At 39.4% G+C, this 22715-nt stretch overlaps 14 protein-coding genes across 14 annotated transcripts; 6 read left to right on the top strand and 8 right to left on the bottom strand. All coding sequences in view use genetic code 12, as the record gives it.

Annotated features, from left to right (window-relative positions):
- Window positions 1–754: 754 nt before the first annotated feature.
- On the top strand, window positions 755–2245 carry FRS2 (phenylalanine--tRNA ligase subunit alpha; the record flags this gene model as incomplete). The annotated part of the gene is made up of 1 exon (XM_051817902.1): window positions 755–2245. One exon carries the CDS (start codon window positions 755–757, stop codon window positions 2243–2245), a length of 1491 nt encoding a protein of 496 aa, XP_051668960.1.
- Window positions 2246–2404: 159 nt separating this feature from the next.
- Window positions 2405–3652, top strand: CANMA_005513 (uncharacterized protein; the record flags this gene model as incomplete). Its single annotated transcript, XM_051817901.1, has 1 exon — window positions 2405–3652. One exon carries the CDS (start codon window positions 2405–2407, stop codon window positions 3650–3652), a length of 1248 nt encoding a protein of 415 aa, XP_051668959.1.
- A 2008-nt stretch (window positions 3653–5660) lies between these two features.
- CANMA_005512 (uncharacterized protein) lies at window positions 5661–6626 on the top strand (the record flags this gene model as incomplete). The annotated part of the gene is made up of 1 exon (XM_051817900.1): window positions 5661–6626. The coding sequence occupies one exon, from the start codon at window positions 5661–5663 to the stop codon at window positions 6624–6626; it is 966 nt and encodes a 321-aa protein (XP_051668958.1).
- Window positions 6627–6762: 136 nt separating this feature from the next.
- Window positions 6763–7812, bottom strand: CANMA_005511 (uncharacterized protein; the record flags this gene model as incomplete). Its single annotated transcript, XM_051817899.1, has 1 exon — window positions 6763–7812. The coding sequence occupies one exon, from the start codon at window positions 7810–7812 to the stop codon at window positions 6763–6765; it is 1050 nt and encodes a 349-aa protein (XP_051668957.1).
- A 166-nt stretch (window positions 7813–7978) lies between these two features.
- On the bottom strand, window positions 7979–10444 carry CANMA_005510 (uncharacterized protein; the record flags this gene model as incomplete). The annotated part of the gene is made up of 1 exon (XM_051817897.1): window positions 7979–10444. The coding sequence occupies one exon, from the start codon at window positions 10442–10444 to the stop codon at window positions 7979–7981; it is 2466 nt and encodes an 821-aa protein (XP_051668956.1).
- A 281-nt stretch (window positions 10445–10725) lies between these two features.
- Window positions 10726–12321, bottom strand: SCW4 (Scw4p; the record flags this gene model as incomplete). Its single annotated transcript, XM_051817896.1, has 1 exon — window positions 10726–12321. One exon carries the CDS (start codon window positions 12319–12321, stop codon window positions 10726–10728), a length of 1596 nt encoding a protein of 531 aa, XP_051668955.1.
- Window positions 12322–13403: 1082 nt separating this feature from the next.
- CANMA_005508 (uncharacterized protein) lies at window positions 13404–14102 on the bottom strand (the record flags this gene model as incomplete). Its single annotated transcript, XM_051817895.1, has 1 exon — window positions 13404–14102. The coding sequence occupies one exon, from the start codon at window positions 14100–14102 to the stop codon at window positions 13404–13406; it is 699 nt and encodes a 232-aa protein (XP_051668954.1).
- A 125-nt stretch (window positions 14103–14227) lies between these two features.
- CANMA_005507 (uncharacterized protein) lies at window positions 14228–14851 on the bottom strand (the record flags this gene model as incomplete). The annotated part of the gene is made up of 1 exon (XM_051817894.1): window positions 14228–14851. The coding sequence occupies one exon, from the start codon at window positions 14849–14851 to the stop codon at window positions 14228–14230; it is 624 nt and encodes a 207-aa protein (XP_051668953.1).
- A 92-nt stretch (window positions 14852–14943) lies between these two features.
- On the top strand, window positions 14944–16878 carry CANMA_005506 (uncharacterized protein; the record flags this gene model as incomplete). The annotated part of the gene is made up of 2 exons (XM_051817893.1): window positions 14944–15732; window positions 15859–16878. The coding sequence occupies 2 exons, from the start codon at window positions 14944–14946 to the stop codon at window positions 16876–16878; spliced, it is 1809 nt and encodes a 602-aa protein (XP_051668952.1).
- A 44-nt stretch (window positions 16879–16922) lies between these two features.
- Window positions 16923–17681, bottom strand: PMM1 (phosphomannomutase; the record flags this gene model as incomplete). Its single annotated transcript, XM_051817892.1, has 1 exon — window positions 16923–17681. The coding sequence occupies one exon, from the start codon at window positions 17679–17681 to the stop codon at window positions 16923–16925; it is 759 nt and encodes a 252-aa protein (XP_051668951.1).
- A 501-nt stretch (window positions 17682–18182) lies between these two features.
- On the bottom strand, window positions 18183–18701 carry CANMA_005504 (uncharacterized protein; the record flags this gene model as incomplete). Its single annotated transcript, XM_051817891.1, has 1 exon — window positions 18183–18701. The coding sequence occupies one exon, from the start codon at window positions 18699–18701 to the stop codon at window positions 18183–18185; it is 519 nt and encodes a 172-aa protein (XP_051668950.1).
- Window positions 18702–19162: 461 nt separating this feature from the next.
- On the bottom strand, window positions 19163–19825 carry RPL10 (60S ribosomal protein uL16; the record flags this gene model as incomplete). The annotated part of the gene is made up of 1 exon (XM_051817890.1): window positions 19163–19825. The coding sequence occupies one exon, from the start codon at window positions 19823–19825 to the stop codon at window positions 19163–19165; it is 663 nt and encodes a 220-aa protein (XP_051668949.1).
- A 463-nt stretch (window positions 19826–20288) lies between these two features.
- CANMA_005502 (uncharacterized protein) lies at window positions 20289–20900 on the top strand (the record flags this gene model as incomplete). The annotated part of the gene is made up of 1 exon (XM_051817889.1): window positions 20289–20900. One exon carries the CDS (start codon window positions 20289–20291, stop codon window positions 20898–20900), a length of 612 nt encoding a protein of 203 aa, XP_051668948.1.
- A 507-nt stretch (window positions 20901–21407) lies between these two features.
- CANMA_005501 (ubiquitin-specific protease) lies at window positions 21408–22442 on the top strand (the record flags this gene model as incomplete). The annotated part of the gene is made up of 1 exon (XM_051817888.1): window positions 21408–22442. One exon carries the CDS (start codon window positions 21408–21410, stop codon window positions 22440–22442), a length of 1035 nt encoding a protein of 344 aa, XP_051668947.1.
- Between the last annotated feature and the right edge of the window lie 273 nt (window positions 22443–22715).

Raw genomic sequence — 22715 nt, 5'->3', positions numbered from 1 at the left:
AAGTTTGATCAGCTTATAATCTTTCTACTTGATCTGCCATTACGACATTTGTAGCTAAATGTGTATGATTTTCTTTTCATCTTCTGTATACTTACACGTGTGTATCTACTTGTCAAGGGCGAAACGAGTAAGTGGTACGCCATAGCAAAAGATTAATGATCACCTGAGGAAGGAGTATGCGGCTGCAATCAGCTTCGCCATGAAACAAGAAGTCAAAACGTCATCAGTTTTCAACAAACTCGCATAAACTTTGATATCTGTACCTGTATATAAGCAGTTCATAACTTTTTGCTACCATGACGTATCCCACCACCATACTTTGGCCTCAAATGACTCCAAACTATTTGCTAAAAATAGAAATAACAGGGTATCTAATCAACATCAGTTTGATCTATCTTTATCGCTGGCCCCATTTTTAACTGAAACATTGTAATTACACAGATTGAAAGCAGTTCTCGGGGCGATTTTAACACAAGATATTATGAGAGTGTGGCTAGGCAAAATATCACTTCTTCAAAGGTCCAATATACTGTTATATTCTCCTGACACATCCCACAACACAAATTCTGTTTAAATCGCAGCACCACTTTGACAGCCATATTTTGCAACACCATTCCTGCGTGCAATTGGTTCAAATTTGAATAATTTTTTTTCCTCTTTTTTTTTTTATGGTTTTTTTTTTCAAAAGATGAATCATAATAGTCAAACGATTTTAGTGCCGAACTGAAATATACATCAACCACAGTATACAAAGATGTCTGATATACAGTTGAAGCTTTTGAAACTTGTGGACTCGAATAATGGAGTCGTGCAAAACACGCTAGATGCGCCAGAATTGGCCAACATTGACGCCAACACCTTACACTCCAACTTGGCCTCGCTTTGGTCTAAGGAGATGGTAAACTTTACCAAGATTGAACAAGACCACTGGATTTTAACCAAAGAAGCAGAACAGTATCTCAAGACTGGTGCCACACCCGAAGTGCAAGTTGTAGACGAAGTCTTAAAGGCCATGAACGATTTAACTATTTCTGGCTTAAAGGAAAAATTGGGCCCAGCAGGAGCTGTTGGTCAAGGTAAGGCTTTCAAAAACAAGTGGTTGAGCAAAGACGGAGACAAGTTGGTTGCTATTGTTAAAGAATTACCCGCTGATACGGTATTAGAAGAATTGAAAGTAATCAAGGATACCGGATCATTAGATGATAAGAAAGAATTAACCGAATTGAAAAAGAGAAAGTTGATAACTTTGACAAAAATTGTTGGATACAAGATTGAAAAGGGTCCCAAGTTTGCTCTTGAAATTGTTAACCTCGAAACTGATATCACATCCGATATGATTTTGAATAACTCGTGGAAAACTGCTCAATTTAAGCCATACAACTTTAACTCAGAAGGTGTTTACCCACAATCGGGAGCATTGCATCCATTAAACAAAGTCAGAGAAGAATTTAGACAAATCTTTTTCTCATTAGGGTTCACCGAAATGCCATCCAACCAATACGTTGAATCAGGATTTTGGAATTTCGATTCCTTATTCGTACCTCAACAACATCCAGCTAGAGACTTGCAGGATACTTTTTATTTGAAAGATCCAGTCAAGGCTAAGGAGCCAGAAGACAAAGAATACTGGGAAAATGTAAAGGAGGTACATCAGGACGGGAAATACGGATCCATTGGATACAGATACCCATGGAAAGCAGATGAATCGTTGAGAATGGTTTTAAGAACACACACTACTGCAATTTCAGCTGCCATGTTGCATAAATTAGCCAAAGACCCAAAACCAACGAGATTATTCTCCATCGATCGTGTTTTCAGAAATGAAGCGGTTGACGCTACTCATTTGGCAGAATTCCACCAAGTTGAAGGTGTGATTGCAGGGTACGATATCACTTTGGGTGATTTGATTGGTTTCATGGACGACTTCTTTGGTAAAATGGGTGTCGATAACTTGAGATTCAAGGCTGCCTACAACCCCTACACCGAACCATCGTTGGAAATTTTTGCATATCACAAAGGGTTGAAAAAATGGGTCGAAATTGGTAACTCGGGTATGTTTAGACCAGAAATGTTGCAAGCTATGGGATTGCCCAAGAATTTGCGTGTTTTGGGTTGGGGATTATCATTGGAAAGACCGACAATGATTAAATACGGTGTTTCCAATATTAGAGAGTTGTTGGGACACAAGGTGTCGCTAGATTTCATTGAAACCAATCCTGCTGCCAGATTGGATGAATTGTTATAGGGTATAGAGAGTATAGAAAGTTACAAAGTGAATGTATATAACGGCAACTGTAATCTAATCATCTAATGTGCAACCACCATGAGGCAAAAAATAAAGAAAAAATTGAGAATAAAAAAATTTAATCACAGTCAACAGTGTCCACACTTTAATCCAGCAACAATGGTCGAAGCCAGCGAGATCAAACTAGAGCCCGGAGATGTCGACCAGTCAACAGAGGTAGCAAGCACGCACGTATTACAAGATGATGTTTCAAGATCGGAGTCGCGAGAAGTCACCACAGTTCCTCTGATCAACACCACCGCCACCCCAACCCCGGAATACACTTGCCGATGGGTTGAATGCAATGACAAGGAACACGCAAACCTCACTAATCTAGTAAACCATGTAAACACCACCCATATCGGACCTCCCACCAACGCCACGACCACGACCACCACCAACACCCAGCCTATGTCATCCATCAATCCCAAAAACATCTGCTTGTGGGAAAACTGTTCACGTTACGGAACAGAGCAACCAAGCAGGTTTTCTCTAATATCGCATTGTCGTACACATACTGGTGAGAAGCCATTTTTCTGTCCGATACCTGAATGCGAAAAGCATTTTACGCGATCAGATGCCTTGACTAAACATGTAAAGGGAGTTCATGATTTACATAATATCAAAGATCAATTGAGTGCATTGAAGGAGAGTACCAGGCGAGGAAAATTGGATTTGGGGTTCAATGTCGAAAACTTGAGTGATGAAGAGTATGCTAGGATCGTTGATGATGATTTTGAATTGAAGATGCCATGGTGGTTTAATAACGAATTTGTGCAATTATTGAAGCAAGTGGATGCGAGAAAGGATAAGGGATTCACTATTGGTGATGTTGAAAATCTCCCACTTGACGCAAGACAATATTGGTTGAATGATATTAGAATTAAACAATTTCTAAATTCAAAACAGGAGGAAGATGCAAAATTGATTGAGGATAATGATGCAAATAATGATACTATCAATATAGCCAAGAAGCAATACCAGTCTGAACACCCCGATGAAATTATTCCCGAAATCAACAGTAATAAAATTTTACAGTTTTTATCTCATGATTCAAAACATTTGGCATCAAAATACATTACAAAGGACCCGGTACTCGACGAAGTTGACAACATTGATAAAATTACCGATGTGTCCCAGTTGAAACAAATACATGATTCGTTATTGAACCAATTGAATACTGGATTGAAGATCAATAAAATTGTATCGAATCAACTAGAAGCCAAGATCAAAGAGAAACGGCAATTATGGGTCCGTAACCAATTGCTTATTGATGCTAACTTGCAAATTGGATTGCCTCCTGAGGCAAGCTCTGCACCACAAAGAGTAATGCAAGATAGGTATGATGAGGAATTATTACGCGGTTGAAAGGGACTAGATTAAACTGTCTTTGCTGACCTTGGGAGTTAGCATGTATTGGGGGTATTTATTATTTACTCGTTATGGTGATCGGATGATGGCAGATCTAAAAAAATGTTGCACGAGGTTTGCTTGATATGATATACTGATTTATCTGCAGACATCAGGCAACGCATACGTAGAACCTCTTCTTTGTTGATTAATTTTAATTACAATTTAGACTGATCCATCACTAAGACGGATTCTAGCTTCTATGTATATTTAATTTTCCGTCTTTTTTTGTATCGGCAACAACAGCATCTATCGTTTCCCATCCTACGTTTGCCTACTTGATATAAAGTTTTGGATTGATTTTATTCAACTTTGCAGACACAAAATTTTTATGACGAATTGAGTTAAATTATGTAAAGTACAATGGTGGATGGAAATGCCAGCAAAACACAAAACCTTACCTGCGAATTCCAGTTCGGACTTCGGCAAGTTTTGACTCAACAACAAAAAAATTCAAGTTCCGAGAGAAAGAAAGAGAGACTAACAAAGACAATAGAATTCATCATACTATGTATCTGTGTGTGTGTGGGGGGGGGGGGGTATTTTTGGCACCACCATTTTGAAGATTGCGGTTGTAGACCATTGAGAAGGCATAAAGCGTACTTCAAAACTAAGGAAAGGAAGTTTCTTTTTTTTTCTTTTTTTTTTTTTTTTTTGTTTTTCCAGTAGGTGGGGGTGGAGTGGTGGAAGAGTAGATTTTTGTATTTTGCTACGGGTTGAGTATTTTGTGTACATCAGTATTAGACTATGCAGTTTGTGTAATATGCGGATTAAAATTATAAAACTAAAAACTAACAAAGGACAGACAGGCAAACAGGCAAACAGACAGAAGAAGAAGAAGAGAAAACATAAAAGAAAGACTGAAAAGGGTTAAAAGAAAAGGAGAGACTCCTTGCCAATAAACTCACTTCCAAAAATTTCTTTAAAGCTTTTCATCAAATTCAACTTTTCAAAACGTGTTTTCTTGTCTCTGCCAGTATCCAACGTGTGAAGTCGACTTCAGAACAAACTAGCAAAACTTCTCCTTAATTCGCAAAGCCACCACCTTCATTTGCGATAACGCTGCTATCGCCGAGAATTAATAAAATAACTTCAGCACTTTAGTCAGATTTATGGTCATAGATTTTATCAAGAAAAGGAGCAACTAAATATATCGACAGCACCATTGATTACACCCACAAGAATTGTCGTCACGGTTGTCAATTGGAATCCACCTCCATATCTAATCTGCTCAAGGAATAACGTCATTTGAAACCAAAGGAATCACACACCCGCATCCCCGCCTTGAATTGTATATTGTGGATCAAGAAGCATTGCACAATTTTTCTTATATCTAAAAAATAAAAGTCTAATATATTATATTTGCCACATCAAGCTATACATTTTGGCCTAAAAAGTTGTTGGCTGGATTAAAACATACACGGAAACTATAAAGGTGAATATAGCTTGACTCTGACGTCAATTGGAGATCCCTGCCTGCAAACTTTAACTTGTATATACTCAGCCGATTCTCAATTCAAAGTTGCTGAATCGTATTGAAGCAGAAGAGCGAAATCTCCCCTTTCGTTTACCCACCACCGTTATAATTGAGAATTTTGGTCGATTTTGATAGAATTGATTGTGTTGGTAACCACTTATAGCTAGCTAAAGTACCGCCTTTGAACGAATACGTCACCACTTATATCCCACTTTGACAAGCAAAAATTCCACCAGCGAGTGACTAAACCAGTTGTTACTATTTCTGAGCTTCTACAAGAATAATACTGACACGTACATATTCTTACATACACCCACAAATACGTTAAAAGTCTCACAAATTGAGGTGGCTGATGTATATATATATAGGGGGAATCAACTATCGATTATTCAATTGACCTAAATCATTACAGTTTTACTCACGTTTGGCTTATATCAGGAAAATAAAAAACCATTACACATACTACTTTGCATAGAAAGCCTTTCCGAAATGGAGCTTCTCAATAATGACGAACAAATGAATTCTTTATTGGACACAACATCATATTTTGAACAGGCGTTTTCAAATATGAATATGCTTTCATCCTTTGTAACTTCAACTACAAGCAAAGTTGCCGAGACGTTACCTGAATTAGAAAAGGGGGCTTCTTCACTCACCAAAGACTTTGAATCTAACTGCATTGTTAACAACGAGATGACGAACGATTATGCTTCTAGTTTTGAGTGGTTCACTCAGTTTGATGATGAGTTGACTCAATTCAAGTTCAATGTAAGCACAGAAAATGGACAATTAGAGCTACTGGATCCAAACAATATACTGTCTATACAAAGTTTCGAATCTAACAATTTACCAACAATAGCAAATCAGCATGAATCAATTGAAACCCTATCCACAAAGCCAAATACTACTTCCCATAAGAAAGCTATGAGTTTGGCATCGCCTTTGCAAATGCCCGATGAAGAGGCGTACGTCATGCCCAGCTTAGTACCTATACTGATCCCAAGAAGAAAGTCAACTTCCACTAGCAGCAAACCCAAGCGCCGCTTGTCTCTTGCATTATCTACAAACAGAAAGTCATTGAATGCAAAACATCACAAAGGTAGGGATATTTTCACTTATAATTTTAGCGATAACAACAATGCAGCACCACATACGAAATTCAAAATCAACAAGCCATCAACTGGAAATTCACAATTTTCGCGACCACCATTAAAGCCATCTGTCACGATAGCATCAATTGACACTTTGGATCGCATTCGACAGTCTGCGTGTTTAGTAAAACCTGCATCCAAAGCTGAGGATCCATCGCGATACGCATCGGCTTCTGTTTCTGTATCGACAATTATCCATGTTGGTAATCCATTTTATAAGCCATTTGATAGCAAATTAGAAATCAAGGGGTACTCACGGACAACCACTGCAATCAAAGGAAGCAATATATTGGAAGACAGTTGAACACACTAAGCTTGGCTGAACACTTTTTCTCTACTTAGTAAATAGAAACCATAGAGTATTAAGAAGAATCACTTGTAAAAAAGCGTGTGATTATTGGTCGTCTATAGCATTCTCTCCACCTATTTAGGCTTATAATTCATTTTCCATCATTGCTACTGTTCACCTCCACTCCTTTCGAACCAATTTTACCAATCAATGGTTCTAAAGCGATTGGCAACAACTCTGCCGCATCACCTTTGAAACCCCAGGTTCCTTCAACCTTACCATCGACCACATCATCTTCAATGTCCATATTGAATATGGCCACTTTCCCACCTTTCAATTTAACCCTTTCAACATAGCTATTGGCGGGGTAAACAGTACCACTAGTTCCAATGACTAAGATCAAATCAGGGGAGTCACCATGCTCAATAAAGCTATCAATTCCAGTAATCAAGTCCAATGGTAGTGATTCACCAAACCATACTACTCCAGGACGCATGAGTCCTTCACATACAGGACATCGTGGTAAATCTTTCTCATCGATTGTTTTCACAGGTTCAAACTGTGGCGACGATGAAGTGGATGTAAATATATCTTGCCTATTTAGTATTGAAATGGGGTCAATCCCCTCCTCTTCTTTTATGCCTTGGCCATCATCATCAACACCATCATCTCGACTTCTTTTCTTCCTCTGGTTCAAATACTCAAACTCTGATTCTGCCAATGCTCGCGCCAATGGTTGATCAAAATTATTCTTTTCCACATGATTGCACATGAAGCTGGTACATTTTAAGGTAAACAAGCTGCCGTGAATCTCATACAACTTCCTTCGATCATGAACACATGTCTCATCATCATCACCAGTTTTGCGTTTGCGACTCAACAATCCATCAACATTCTGCAGTATCGTCAAGTATTTCAATTGTGACAAATGAGACAACTTGGCTAATGCTATATGGCCCCGATTAGGTTCCGCTTTTAATGCACCATATCTTCGCCAAGAGTAAAACTGCCATACTAAACCTGGATCTATATAGAATGCATCAGGGGTAGCCAAATCAATCATATTGTAGTTTTTCCATAGTCCTTGCGATCCTCGGAATACGGGTAGACCAGACGAGGCAGAGAGTCCAGCTCCTACTAGTGCTACTATTTTTTTGGATTTGAGTAGATGCTCTTGAAATTCAGCAAGTTGCTTGTTCATAACATTTGAATGGGGTTGGGAGCTGTGTCAATTGGTTATCGTGCCTGAAAACTAAGGATGTGAAAAGAATGAGTTATGCATTTTATTTTTTTTGCTCGCGTGAGAGAGTGTTTCAAAGATAATGGGTTCCTTTACGAATAAGTACATTAAAATACACAAACTGCCCCTACTTACTCTCAGCCTCGGCTTTGATCTTCCATGCCAAGTATCTAGCTGAGTGTCCGAGTTCAACCTTCAGGTTGGTTATTATTCTATTACCCGCAAGCTGCACGGGGGGTGCGCGGTAAAAGATGACTTCATCAACACCCTCGCCTTCGGGATTCTTCTTTTGTCGTTTATTTACTAATTCCTTCAAGTCATCAAGCTCTTCTGCTTCTACACCATATGACAAAATCCCACCAGCGTACAAGTTTGAATACGCTGGTACACTGCTGTAATAGTTGGTACCTGTCGGGACAATGCTTGTTGGTGTTGGAGTCAAGGCACGTTTAAAGATTTGTTGATGCTGATGTTGCTGTTGCTGAAATTGGTGCAACTGTTGTTCCTGCAATTTCTTATTCTCCTGCAACAGATCGTGCAAAGATCTATAGCTAGTGGGCAACTGCGGCTTATCGTCTTGTTGATGTAGTTGATATCGAGAAGCTGCCTCGGAACCCAATGGTGTAATGTCACTTAAAGGTGGACTCATTGCAGACCTCGCCAAGGGTAATGTAGATAACAGTCCACCCGTATGTCTTGACGGCTCATGGTTTGGTGAACCATGAGGCAAAGCCGGACTTGTCGCGTACACGGCACCAGAAGAGCCACCGCCGCCTTTCAACTGTGAAATTGGGGTAAACAAATATGCCTTTCTACCAGTCTTCAAATCATCATGATCAGGCACTGGCACAGTGTTGGGACTAGTGGTGTATTGACCCAAGTCATCATTAAGTATGGGTGCTGTAATATACACCGATCCCCTGATTGGAGGTGAATTGGTTGTACCAGGTATAGGATCAGGTATCGGATCGTTGAGTTTTGCATCAGGATCTAATGTAGACTTTATTGGAGAGTCATACTTGATCAACTTACGAGTCTCGTGTAAGGGAATCAACGGCTGCTCCGGGTCATCTCTCACTTCATCCGGCAAACAAGCTTTCCAAGTTCTAATACGGTTAAAAACATGAGTGTTTTCGTTGTATCTAAACTCGCAGATGAACCAAGGGGCAGTCGAGGGTATAACTCCTTCTGGCAAGTCACCTTTTTGGTATCTAGTCAAGAATACGACATAACAAGGACCAACTATGTCATCCACTAAATGATCTCTATACTGGCCAGTTTTGCAAACTTCATTTTGGAAGAACAAACGATCAACACCGTGGCAAGTTTGCTCGGGGCGATAATACCAACACATATTACAATACCTCTTACCATCTTCGGTTGACCAAATACGGAAAATTTGGCCAACAATTGGTCTTTCAGGATCAGCTGAATTTTTCATCAACACCCAGTCTCCGATTTTGTACGAGTACCCACCTACATCCAAGGACTCCAATGGGAATCGCAACACTCCATCACTGGCCGACGAAGCGGACATTAGGACCTCCTTATCAGTTTTGCTCAATTCGTGCTGTACAATAACATTTGCCTCTTTTCTAAACTGTTGGTAGTCCATAAACTCTTCACTATATGGATCACGTTGGAAGTATTGTTGAAAATTGGCAAACATCAAATCCAAATCGTTAATAAATTGATCGACATTGCTATACTTTCTACTTCTCACTTTGACTCTGATTTCGTTCAAACTGATTGGGTCCTTTATAATTTGGTAATAGTCAGGGTACAGTTTACTATCTGGAAGCTTGTCGAAATGTTTAATTAATAAACGGTCTCTGCTGTCGCGCAATTTTTTGAAAGCCTTCAAGACCAACTTGATACGAGTCTCAAATGGTTTGTCAATAATAGGTGGACGTCCTCTTCTTATACCACTCTCTACCTGCAGCTGGTTGTGATGCTGTCTGGCATATCGAGTTTTATTGGGTGTACTCAATACTGTTGATTTGTTGAATGAGGTACTCACTAAAGGTCTAGACAATGAAGTTGGTTCCGCTTGTGGAGTGACACTCATTTCAAACTCTTCAGTCTTTAATATTGGGGAGTTTTCTCGCACAAGTAACTGATGTCTTAGCTCCAGAGGTTGGTCAAACGCGTAACCTGGTGTTCCAACCGGTGCATCACGATCTCTTTCATCTGGCAAGTCGCCGATGTGTGGGTATACTAAAGTTTGTCCATTTGGGACCGATTTATCGTTCCTTAACTTAGGGATGACAACCTCATGGATAAACTGGTCCAAAATCTGGGCATCTTTATAAACGTCCGACCCTGGCAAATTGTAGTACCTCGCATTCCAAGTGATCAAAGCTAAATCATTGACAAATTCCTGGCCATCTACATACTTGAGCTGTTTCAACTTACGCCCTATCGCATGAAGCGAAAGTGGATTTTTAATAACTTTGTAGTAATCGGTTCCTGTTCTCAATGGCAAAGTTTGGAAATATCTGTAAACAAATTCACCATTATCTTTAAGGTTGTATATATCGGCAAACAAAGAGTTGAGCTTTGTCAGAAGTTTTTTCTTCTCCCTTTCCGACATGTTGTGACGTGGTCAGTTGTATGTTATAGTATGCTACTACGAATATTGTCTGCGTTTTTTTTTTGGTTCTTTTTTTCTGCTTTGTTGTTGATTGTTTAGACAGTGAACGGTAGCGCAAGCAAAAGTATCCAGTCTTTAGAGGTAGAAAGCGATTCACTTACGTGAACAGTTGCTGTCCATCTTTGTAAAATATTATTACTGACTATACTAATATAAATGAGAATTGAATAAACGTGTTTTTGTCAATTTGGTATCAAAGTCCGTTGATCATTGCAATAAAACTACTCCGAAGGATCTCCATAAAGTCCCCAATGCTGCTCAACGTTGTATGCACCAGGGTCTTTCCAGTAGTCGTTGTACATGGTAAACATAATAACCTTTGATCCTAACGAGTTTTTAATTGATTTAACAGCTGCCACTTGGTTAGAGACTGATGGCACACAAGATCCATAGGCATCTCCTTGTGTTGGCCAACCAGTTTCAGTGATAAGAACATCTTTTGAAGTTCCACACACGCTTTGCAAATTTGAGATCTGTTGCTCCAACCAAGGACCTGAGTTGCTTGGCTCCACATTACCATCCCAATATGGATGTGAGTTTACTGCGAAGTAATCTGACATTTCACACAATTGTGGGTTAGCGACATAGGCAACCAAAGTATCCACAGTAACAACATACCCAGTGTAACTTGTAGCATTTGATTTCAACCATTGTCTTGCAGTATCCACTGCATCTTGCATCTGCGACACAGTTGCTGCCCCAGAATTTACTCTTTCATTTCCAACAGCAATTGTATGCACCAGGCTCCATCCTCTAGAGCTGGTAGAGACTGCGCTTTTTATCTCAGACAACCCACTTTGGACCGACAGGGAGTCAATATTCCACAAACCTAAATAAAGCTGCTGGCTAGAGCCCATTGCGGCCAAGACATTTTCAATTCCTGAACAGTCTGTACTATAAAGTCTGATGAGTTCGTAGTCACTCAATTTTGCAATGTCATCAGCAACTTCAGACGCAGTCTTGCACTGGTCATCTTTGGTGTATGGGGAATAGGTAATACCTTTCGAACCAGCTGCTGCTGTAGCACCAGCTGAACTTCCGCCATTAGATGCTGTAGCAGTGGCTGTGTTGATGGAGCCAGAATATTTTCCTGGTGAGCCTCCTTGGTAAGTATTAGTAACGATGGATGAGGTATAAGTTTGAGAAGATGCACCATAAGCGTTGGAGCTAGAACTACCAACGTTTCCAAAAAGACCACCACTTGACCCACTTGAAGAGGTTCCAGATGTAGGTACGGATTGTGCAACTGTAGAGGAACTCCTTCCAAGCAAATAGGCAAACAAGTCCTCGACAGCACTTCCACTAGAACTGCTTGATGCAGCAGTTGTTGTAGCTGGGGTAGCGGCAGTGGCGGCGGTGGCGGCGGTGGCAGCAGCTGTTTGGGCAACCTGGGGAGCAGAGGTGGTTGCAGCAGCAGTGGTAGCAACTTGAGTAGATGATCTAGATCCAAAGAAATCGTCAAACAAATTTGCTAAAAAGCCACCTGACGATGCTGTAGTCGTAGATGCTTGCGTAGTAGCTGCCTGTGCAACTGCTTGAGTCGTAGCTTGGGCTGCAGCTTGGGCGGCTGTAGTAGTTGAGCTTCCGCCAAGTCCATTGAGTAAGTTTGCCCAGAATCCTCTAGTGCTTGATGTTGTAGCGGCTTGTGTAGCAGCAGCAGCGGCAACTACTGGGGTGTTAGTGGTAGCAGCAGCCACTGCAGTTGTTGTGGTGGTATCATCTAGTCCTAGTAAATCATCAAGAAAGCTTCGCTTAATAGGAGCTGCTTCCGTGATGCTGGCAGCTGCAAGGGCTACTGCAACGAGCCTAAACTTCATATTTAGTGGGGGATTTTTTAAAGCGACAACTAGTAAAGAATTGTTTAAAGTTGGATTTTTTTCAAAAGGTAAACAAGCAGGACCTTTTTGCTTTTACTTTGAATGCCAAATGTCAAGGAATGAATCAAGATTTCAGATGTGTTGCAAAATCACCAGCGTTTTTGAATCAAATGAGAGTCACAATTGATGATGGGAAAAAAAAAATTGAGCATGGAACAATTGATAGAACCAGATCATGTTTTATATAAATACAAAGCAGCTGGTGATGCTGTCTGAATCATGCTGTCATACAATTTGTTTTCCATAATTGGGTCTTTGAAGGTTGAAAATTTTTGGTTTTGTGTTCTTTCGGTTGATCCATTATTGCCCAAAACGGCAATAAACTGTTAAAAAATTAAGCTGGTAGCTCCTTGTTTGCAACACTTTTTGTCAATTAATGAGCATTCCTAATTAGGCAACCCTGTTTCTTAAATTATTTTTTTATTTGACAATAAGCCTGTAACGTATCTTTATTACATGTCTTAAGAGAGGGTTTCGGCTATGGAGTCCTTTTGTTCAGCAATACATTACATTTGGTCACAATGTTCTGGTAGAGATTACTAACATATAGAAACAGGTGCGATCAGTAACAACTCTTTGGCAAACCGTTCTTCAAAAGTCTTTCTTCCCATTGCAGTAATCTCCCAGAACTGACGTGGCTTTCATGTATGTTACTTTAATTGGAAAATTTATCTTTTCAAGTTTTCCTAAGCCAACTACAATCAAAATTTTTTTAGCTTCGGAAATTGAAAGTCTTCCGTATTTTCTTCTCTCAAAAGAAGTGGGGCGGTTAAAAACAACAAAGGTCTTGCATATTTCATAAACCCACACACCTATTACGATATGTGGGGCAGTCTGGGTAAACTAATTGGTGCTTTTTAGGCCCATGTACTTGAAAGACCACAATATCAGGGATCTAGTAAATTACGCTCAGATTAATACACTTTCTACTTAAGTTTTTCCCCTCTTACAGAATGAAACAAAAGTAACCTACACTCCTCTCAACACACATTGTAGCCATCACCATTTGCCTAAAAAAGTTTTTATCTGAAGAACTTTAATATATAGTAGAAAATGACTAGCATCATCACAACACAAAACCAAAATAACCACTTATCTTGCTTGGCCCGTCTCTCCACGCTCCTTATTGTCCCTTGACTAACTCCTAAAGTAACTAACCCCTCTTCAAACTTGGCCTGTACTTTTCTCAATGTTTCATTTTGCTCCACTATATCTTCAAACGCCTGCTGTCCCATTTCCAATATTCGATCAAGTTGTTCTGAGCCCCGCGCAAGAGTCTGGTTTTCATTATAGAGCCCCTCTCGCTGTGACAATGTTTGCTGTTGTTGCTGTTGTTGCTGTTGTTGACTTGGATCATAAGGGTTATCGCTAGTTTGTGATACCGTCGCAGTAACATGTCTCCTTCCCAATAATTCTTGTCTATCTGCTTCTTGCACAGAAATTTCTCTTTGCTTTTTCAAATTGTCAAACTTGGATGCGAAATTTTCCAATTCTTGGTTGAATTTATTGATCCTGCCTTCATGTTTAGCAAACGATGCATCTGTTGGATTCTTTTCGAGTAAGTCTGTGTACTCCTTAATGGTCTTTTTAAATGCTGTGATTGATGTTGTGATTGCACCCTGTAACGACAACGGTGAGGTTGACAAGTTCTTTTCAAATTGAGCAAGGTCCTTGGTTATAGTCTGGGTTTGTTTCAAACCATGGTTGTAGATTGAATTCATTAGTCAATTATTGCTTGTTGAACGCTGCTGGCACCTTTTCCTATTTTTTTTATTTTTTTTGTTTGCCTTGGTTTTGTTTGCTTCGCGTGTAAAAGAATACGTGTATTTTCATGAGAGTCGTCTAACTAATATAAAAACCTTCCAACAGCTAATAGGACTGCCAAAGTACCGGTACTAACACCCATTAACCACTGTAAGACTTGAGTTTTCACTGACTTGATTTGCAGCTGCATGTTTGCTACTTCTTCGTCAATTCTACTGAAAGTGTCCTCGATTTTTAATTCATTAATCGAACTTTCTTCTCTGATTCTGCCCTTTTCCAAGTTCAAATCTAGCCTCACACTGGCTTGATTCTTTGTGATTTCCTCTTTCAATCGGTTCTTTAAATTTGTCAAATCCGTTCTCAACTTCTCCTGTTCCTTTTTCAAGGTAGTGAACTCGGATTTATCCATTGTTTGTAATTCCCCTTTCAATTTTGCAAAATCAACTTTTTGCTGATATGCAATAGACGATAGGGTTTCCTTTGTGACTAGGTTGTTTGTGATGGAGTAGATACCGTCGTTGATGGCACCGTTGACAACAGTGACTGCAGCCTCAGCTTGCTTGGAATCAAACCCACCTTTCTCTTGTAAAGTTTGAACAAACTTCCTGGTATCAAACTTGGTTATGGACGAGATGCATCGTATCGGAGTGATTGTATGACCTGGTTGAAAAGAAGTGATTATGTGGGGTCTGAATAGGGAGCTCATGATTGGTGTTGTGTTGTACTGATAAAAAACTTAACAAGCCGAAACTAATTTATTTTTCGTTTTCTGCTTCTTTTTTGAATAACACAGCAAAGATGATGTGGCCGAAACCCAGGATCCATACCCTTCGTCTTTTTAATCTAAGGACAAATCGATCAGTATATTTCAAGAGATTCAACTCCAGCAAGGACAAGTACTCTTCTATTGAAGAGTTTAATAAGAATAAAACTAAATATTCCTATGGGTACAATTTTGACTCCTTGAAGGAACTCGATGACAAGACGCAACCAAAGGCAGAGCGCCCCAAGCCAAGTTCGAATGACGAAACCATCGATATCAATGAAGCCATCGAAAATGATCCACGTCTCACTAAACTAAAGCCGGGATCGCACGAATATCGAGAAACTTTATATCAGCTCCACCAGGAATTTATTTCAAAGCAAAAAAGTCAGCAGAAGCGTCATGAGTTCAACGAGAGAATGAGAGGAGTATTCTATGGAGTAGCTGCGTTGGTTGGTGTTATTTCAGTACACCAAATATTTATGAATTACGAGTCTATCAAAAACCGGCTCTTGATGAATTATACATACAGGGATATGAAAGATGAGGTAGTTGATGTGCCAAAGAAGAACGTGAAAAGCACAAAGCATTTGTTAGAAAAGCTAGAAAAGGAGTTGAGTAATGAGCATATTGCACAGTTGCAAGATTCTAAAGAAGTACCAGGTGTTTATCAGTTTGGTGACAACACAAAAATACCTCTCAGAATCCCCGCGTTTAATGGAATGTTTCTAAAAGATGTCTTTATGGAGAGAGGTCACATTATCGCCATAACTGAAAAGGGCAGAGTTGTTGAATGGAAAAAGGGCCAACTGAAGGTGGCTGAGGTGAAGTTCCCTTTCCTGATGGACAAAATTACGGCAACTACTGACTTTTTTTACTATTTGACCAGCAGCGGGGAAATTGTTTACACTCCCAGGAAGTCTGAGGTTGGATTCTTTCCTATGTTAAAGCGCAACTGGTTGGGATTGTTAAGGTCTCAAACGTTCAATAAAATTGATGCAAAGAATGTGGTTCAATTTTCGTCGGGACTTGACCACTTATTGCTTCTTACTGGCAACGGTCAAATATTTGTGGTCAATTCCTCCAAAGAGCCGAGAAATGTAGGTCAGTTTGGCCCACAGTATTCGCCATTTGATAAGAAGGAGATTCCAGTGAATAAGCCTATAGACATGACGTTATTGAATAATGAGGTAGTGAAGGATGGAAATCAGAAGCGTATTGTTTCGAGAAAATTCACTGATATTGCCAGTGGCGATTACTTCAATATTGTATCAGATGCCAAAGATGGTGTATGGACATGGGGCGATAATACTTTTGGCCAATGTGGAGATTCAAACACTACTAAATTTGAACCTGTTCCTAGGAAAGTTTTTGACAAGGATGACTACAAAAGAATCTGTAGAAACGTGTTTGGGAGAACGGCAAAGGAAGCTGATTTTGAGGTAGCAAGAGTATTGGCTTCGCAAGAGACAAGCTACATTATTTTAAGGTACATGGATCAAAGCGCAATCTTGAGTTTGGGTAATGGTCTCAATGGCCAATTAGGCGGAGGCAGATATCTTCACGTGTGCTCTTACCCTGAGATTATGAAGTCGTTGATTGGCTTGAAGGAATATGACGAGGATTTGAATTCAGTCAAGAACATCAACATTAAGGATGCTACTGTGGGTAATGGCCATATGTTTATTACATTAAACAATGGCGGGTCAAAGGATGTCTTTGCATTAGGATCTAACCAATTTGGTCAATTTGGAAATGGTAAGAGGGTTAAAGCGTGTAAGCCTACTAGATTGCCTCGCTTACTTGAGCCTCAAGATGGAAATGACAAATTGAGTCTTGCAAAATCTATCAACGACATGAACACGCAAAGATTGCAATTGCTCGACGACCACAAAATCGGCAAGCACAACATTGAGCAGGTAATTGTTGCTGGAGATGATTGTTCAATGATATATTACAAACTTAAATAAAGTAACAGCGCCTTTTATATAAAAGCTTCTATATTATTATTTATTTACTTCAATTTGAAGAGTTCATCTAAAATTCTAATAGTATCATCTGGCGAGTTGACAGCATGTCCAGTGACTCTTGGGTCATGGTAAATTTCGTAGTCGTTACCACCCTTGTAAGTTTTGTCACCAAAGAAGTGAATGGTCTTGAAATGTTCTTCTTCAACGTGTTGCAAACAGTAAGTCTTGTCCCATCCAGTTGGAAAAACATCGAATGAGATTTGGCCACCAATTGAGTAAGTCAATCCATAGTCCTTGAACTCAACTCTCAAAGCGTCAACCAATTTTTCTCTAACGTGGTGAACTTTGTCGTATGCTTCAAACTCGTTTCTTTGAGTAGTTGACGCGTTTCTACCAACGGGCGAGATATTGATCATACCGTTTCTAAATTCGATAAAAGTACCAGTTCTAACAGGAATGTCAATGTCAGACAAGTATCTCAAAACAAACTTGACAAGTTTGTTGTATTTCTCTTCTCCGAGCCAGCCAATAAACGACTGTGAGGCCATCTTCTTACCCAATTTGTATGCAGTCAAACCATTTTCACTAAAGCAGTAATCAAAGTTTTCCAATACATTTGGACCCAATTGTTCAACTTGCTTGGCCAAATCGGAACCACCAACGAAACCAATAACGACTTTTTTTCTCAACTCGGCCAAAGTCTTTAACATTTCATCAGAAACGGACAATCTTGCTGGCGTCAATGTACCATCGACGTCAAACAAAACTAAAGTGGAAGGATCTTCTCTATCTGCAAAGGACATTATGGATTGAATTAAACTTCAAGTAAGTTGTTGATTTGGAAGAAAAAGGTATACGTATGAGGAAAAAAAATAAGAAAACAGAAAAAGAAAAATTTCTTTGGTGCCTTACATTTTGAATATAATTTTTAATTGCAGCGTGTCTGGTAGAGATTAAGTAAGCCACCATTTCATATCCCAATGTATATCAGCTGAAGAATATAACCACTGGATAAGCTTGACTAACTCATTGGATAAGCTTGGCTATGCAATGAAGAGTATTATAGAGGTTTGATACGATTTCTACCAAGGGTTTGCCTAAATGAACTAGTCAACATTTTTCCCTGGTTCACGTGGCAACACGCGTACTTTAATTAATTCTCAAGATTTTGTGGCTCAATTTAACAAAATGACTGGCTAAACAGATTTGCTGGAGCTTTTACATGAAAATAGAGTTGGTAATCGGTTCAATTAGAACATTGCCATCTGCAAAAAAAAAGATATCGACCTGTACTATTATTAAACTCAATGATCATCTACTTCTCGCTGTCCACGGCGTCTCCTGTGATAATCATCAATTGCCTTCTCCTGCGCTCTAAATACACCATCTAACAATGCTGTTGATGTTTCCTCATCATAACTGCACCTGACTAAAAGGGAATGTAAATATATTATAACTGAAAATAGCACTGTTGTGATTGTATATCCGATAAAAATTAGCGTCCTCCTTAATGTCTTTTGCCATTCAGGTATCTCGCTGGACGGTAATGATCTTTGTACGACTTCATCATAATTCCCATTACCTATTGCGTCTGTGATATTCGTGATGTCCTGTTGGCCTGCATTGTCATGTATTTGCGATTGCAATCGATTGCGTAACTCTGTCAATACCATGGTCAATTCTGGTTCTGGGGAAGACAAGTCGTTCCAAGACTCGTTGCCATCAATCACGCCAATACTCTCAGACAAATCTTGGTCGTTTTCTGTGTTGGTTAGTGGTGGCATCGTACTGTCACTGTTTCCAGGTACGTCTGGGGTTGACATTGTCTCAATTGGAAAATCTTTTTCTCTTTGCCCCTGAATGTAAAGATGTAAATGTATACGAATTGGGTTAGTTTTTTAGATCTTTGGGAATGCACCACAATAAATAGTTTCAAAAAGATTAAAAACGACGCATGTATTGCATTATCAGAATGATTTAACAATAGTACTAAAGCTTTATTAATAGTCGTCTCTATTCGGACTTTGTTTTGTTATGCTTTGCTTTTCATTTCACATGTGATAATTTTCATTTTGTTTTTTTTTTCCTTTTCCTATTTTTAGCCTTACTTGCGGGAAGAATGATTTTCCGTTCTAATTGGTTGCAACCGTTATAACCTTCGCAAATCCGTTTTCATCAAGCCAACAGTAACAATATCCACGGCACAAACCTCTACATGCATTCCTCTACAAAGTATGTTTTCACGTAAAAACTCTGTTCCTTAAACTATATAATAAATACACACCTAAGCGTTGTATTTGAAGTATGGGAATTGTCTCAAGTTTTCTTCCAAGTTACCCTTCTTTGACAAGAATTTAACGTAAGCACCATCATCGAGAACTTCACCGTTGTTCTTCTTAGCAACGTATTCTTCTCTGTTCAATGGAGTGAAACCCCATTTCTTTGAGATGATGATTTTTTGTTGACCTGGGAACTTGTATCTAGCTCTTCTCAAACCTTCAATGACGACCTCCTTGTTGGAGTCCTTGGTTCTAGCAGACATGATGATTTGACCGATGGAAACTCTAGCAGCTAAACCGTGTGGTTTACCCCAAGCACCTCTCATACCTTGTTGCAATCTATCGGCACCGGCACATGACAACATTTTGTTGATACGCAAGACGTGGAATGGGTGTACTCTGACTCTCAAGTGGAATGAATCTCTACCTGAGACCTTGGTAATGTACTTGTTGGCACAGATACGTGCAGCTTCCAAAGCTTCTGATGACAATTGTTCCAACTCGTTAGAGACCAAGTGGACACACAATGGGAACTCGTCAACTGGAGCCTTCTTTCTACCCAAGTCATAGATTCTGATCTTTGCGTCTGGAACAGCTCTGTTGTATCTGGACTTTGGGTATGGCTTGTTTTTACAGTATCTGTAACATCTAGCTGGTCTTCTAGCCATTTTGTCTGGAAAGTTATTGTTAGTATAATGTCAAAGTTTGTATGTTGGAGTGGGAATTGGCAAATATTTATAAGTTTCACTTTTGTAATGAGGCAAATTTTTTGCTTACAAATCGAAAATAACTTTTGTCACTCATCCTAATTGGATGTCATCTTCCCTATGGGAAGAGTGTTCGACACAGCTCGGGTCTTACTATTTACCCACTGCTGAATCCATTCCATATGCTCCATTTTTTATATCGAGGTTGTCTCACATACCTTCGTTAACCTTAGTTGATGTGAGAAGGTGTTGGTGAATATTTCAGATTATTAATTTTTTCTAACTTTTGTTTGTCTGTGCATGCGCATGACAATACTGAGTGGGTAGTATGAGAAAAAAGATTGCTTGATCACGTGTATAGGGCTACAAGCCCTCGCGGTAGAGAGATTCCAAACTCATCTCATCGTTCTAAGGAGGAACACAAATGTGCAGCACAAGTTTAGGCCTACAAGTGAGCTCAGATATGGGAAGATATAGTGTTAAAAGATACAAGACAAAGAGAAGAACGCGGGACTTGGACCTTATTTACAACGACTTAGCTACTCCAAACTCTATCAACAAGTTGAAGAACCAACCGTTGGATGAATATAAACCCGGTTTGGGGCAATACTATTGCATAGAATGTGCCAAATACTTTGAGAATCAAATAAGTATGGACAGACATCAAAAGTCAAAGATTCATAAACGAAGAGTCAAGCTTCTCAAGGAGAGGCCGTATACTCCGTTGGAAGCAGAGGCTGCTGGCGGTGTGAACATGACAAAATTCGTTGAGTCTGTGGAGAAGTATAAAGAATTGGAGCAATTTAAAACAGCAAATAAAGACGTATATGAAGCAGCAAACAATCAGAAGAAGGATACCTTGGATGCTTTGATTACGGGAGTTCCATCAGAAGAATTCCAGAAACAACAACAACAACAACAACAACAACAACAACAACAACAACAACAACAACAACAACAACAACAACAGACACAAGAGAATGGATTGCTGGCTCCCGTAGAAGTGGTTGAAAAAGAAGTTATTATGGAGGAATAGCTGCATTGTTTTTGTAAATTGAGTTACTGCGTTGTCTATGGAGGAGTTGTTGTTTTTTTTATTTCTTGAGGAGAAGGCATCATTATGTGTGGATTTGAACCCTCATGTCAGATTTATTACTAAATTGCGAATGAAATGCTAGATTGAGGATTAACCAACCGAGTGCTTCAGATATTTTTGGTGGATATAGTACATTTGCTTGAATCTAGTTATGGCTTACGATTTACAGGTTGAATCAACTTTGGTGCTGAAAGATTTACAAAAGTTGTGCCAAGTGATCACATGTCTATATACAAGCTGTATAGAACTACACTCGCTCACTCGGTGCCAGCTACATGAAGAGAATGTTCTATTTCGTTACTTTAAGTTTGTGTAGATTAGATAAATGGAATCCGGATAAATACAATTTTAGTGCGGCATTGATTATGGTAAGGAAACGTACACTAATTAACAACAAAAATCGACTCTTTCCGTCGACACCGCTATTACAAACTTCGCAGCACCTAAATGAGGTTGAAACTCAAATCTGATACTGGGGTTTCCACGATACAGGCTGATCCAGACAGATTGTTCCAAGATTTCCTTGCCGATATAAAAGCGAATGGTAATCTACATACTGATACCTCGGAATCAATAAGTGTGATCAAAACCGGGTTTCCACCAAAGCCCATTGACTTGACATATGATTCGTCGACAAAGTTACAAGATAAGCATGTGAAGGATGGTGATCAATTGAGCATTACATTCGTATCAAATAAGCGCCCGTTGTCACCGGAGCTGGAGGCAAACTCAGGTGCTGCTCTTTTGAACAAACCCGCAGTGACAACACAAGCTGCCACAAACAAGAAACGAGACTTGAAAGAAGATATCCCTGCTATTTACATAGAGCTGGAGAGCAAGTACTTGATACTACGAAACATTCCTGACGACAATTCTTGTTTATTCAATTCAATATCGTACGCAATTTCGGGACACGATTCTTATACGACATTTTCGCCACCGCAGGAATTGAGAAAGGTGGTGGTTGACTACGTAAACAGGGACCCATTATTGTATTCTGATACAGTATTGGGTCGACCTCGGGATGATTATTGCAGGTGGATTTTGAAGAAGGATAGTTGGGGCGGGGCAATTGAACTAGGCATATTGGCCGATTGGTTCGATGTCAGAATCACTTGTATTGATATTGAGCTGGGAAATTTCATCAAAATAGAGAATGAAGAAAAGAAGCCTTCTAAATTTATGTTGTTGATCTATAGTGGAATTCACTATGACGTATTGGCACTATGTAACGAAGTATCGACTAAAAATAAGGATCACGACGAGTGTTTGTTTGGAATCGGTGACAGCAGAGACGAGGCAATAGTTGAAGCTGCAGAAAAGTTGTGCAAATTGCTACAGGAAAAGGATTATAGTACGAATACCACGACATTTAGAGTGCGCTGTTTGGATTGCTATCTGATACTAGTGGGCGAGCTTGGTGCATCGAAACATGCTGAACAAACTGGGCATTTAAATTTTGGGGAAGTGAAGAAAAAGTAAGTTCTGGGAATAGAGTAGAGTATATATATATATATATATTAAGGTAGAATAAGGCAAACTTAATATAGAATATTTATTGGACAGTTTCTGGCTGAATAGATCCAGCGGAGTTTCTTTGTATGCCGTAAGGCCAGACAAAAACGTCAAGGGAAGTAAAAAAAAAACCAGGAAGAAAGAAAGAAAGAAAAATTCTGATTCCACGATTGAAGTTTTCGAGAAGATCAATTGTACGGGAGAAAAAAACGACGACTTCATATTTGAAGCTACTTTTAA

The sequence above is a fragment of the Candida margitis genome (assembly GCF_024628925.1).
Source record: "Candida margitis strain CBS 14175 chromosome Unknown scaffold19, whole genome shotgun sequence".
Classification (NCBI taxonomy): Eukaryota; Fungi; Ascomycota; class Pichiomycetes; order Serinales; family Debaryomycetaceae; genus Lodderomyces; species Lodderomyces margitis.
Note: the sequence above shows the minus strand (reverse complement) of the source record. Positions and strands in the feature narration are given on the sequence as shown.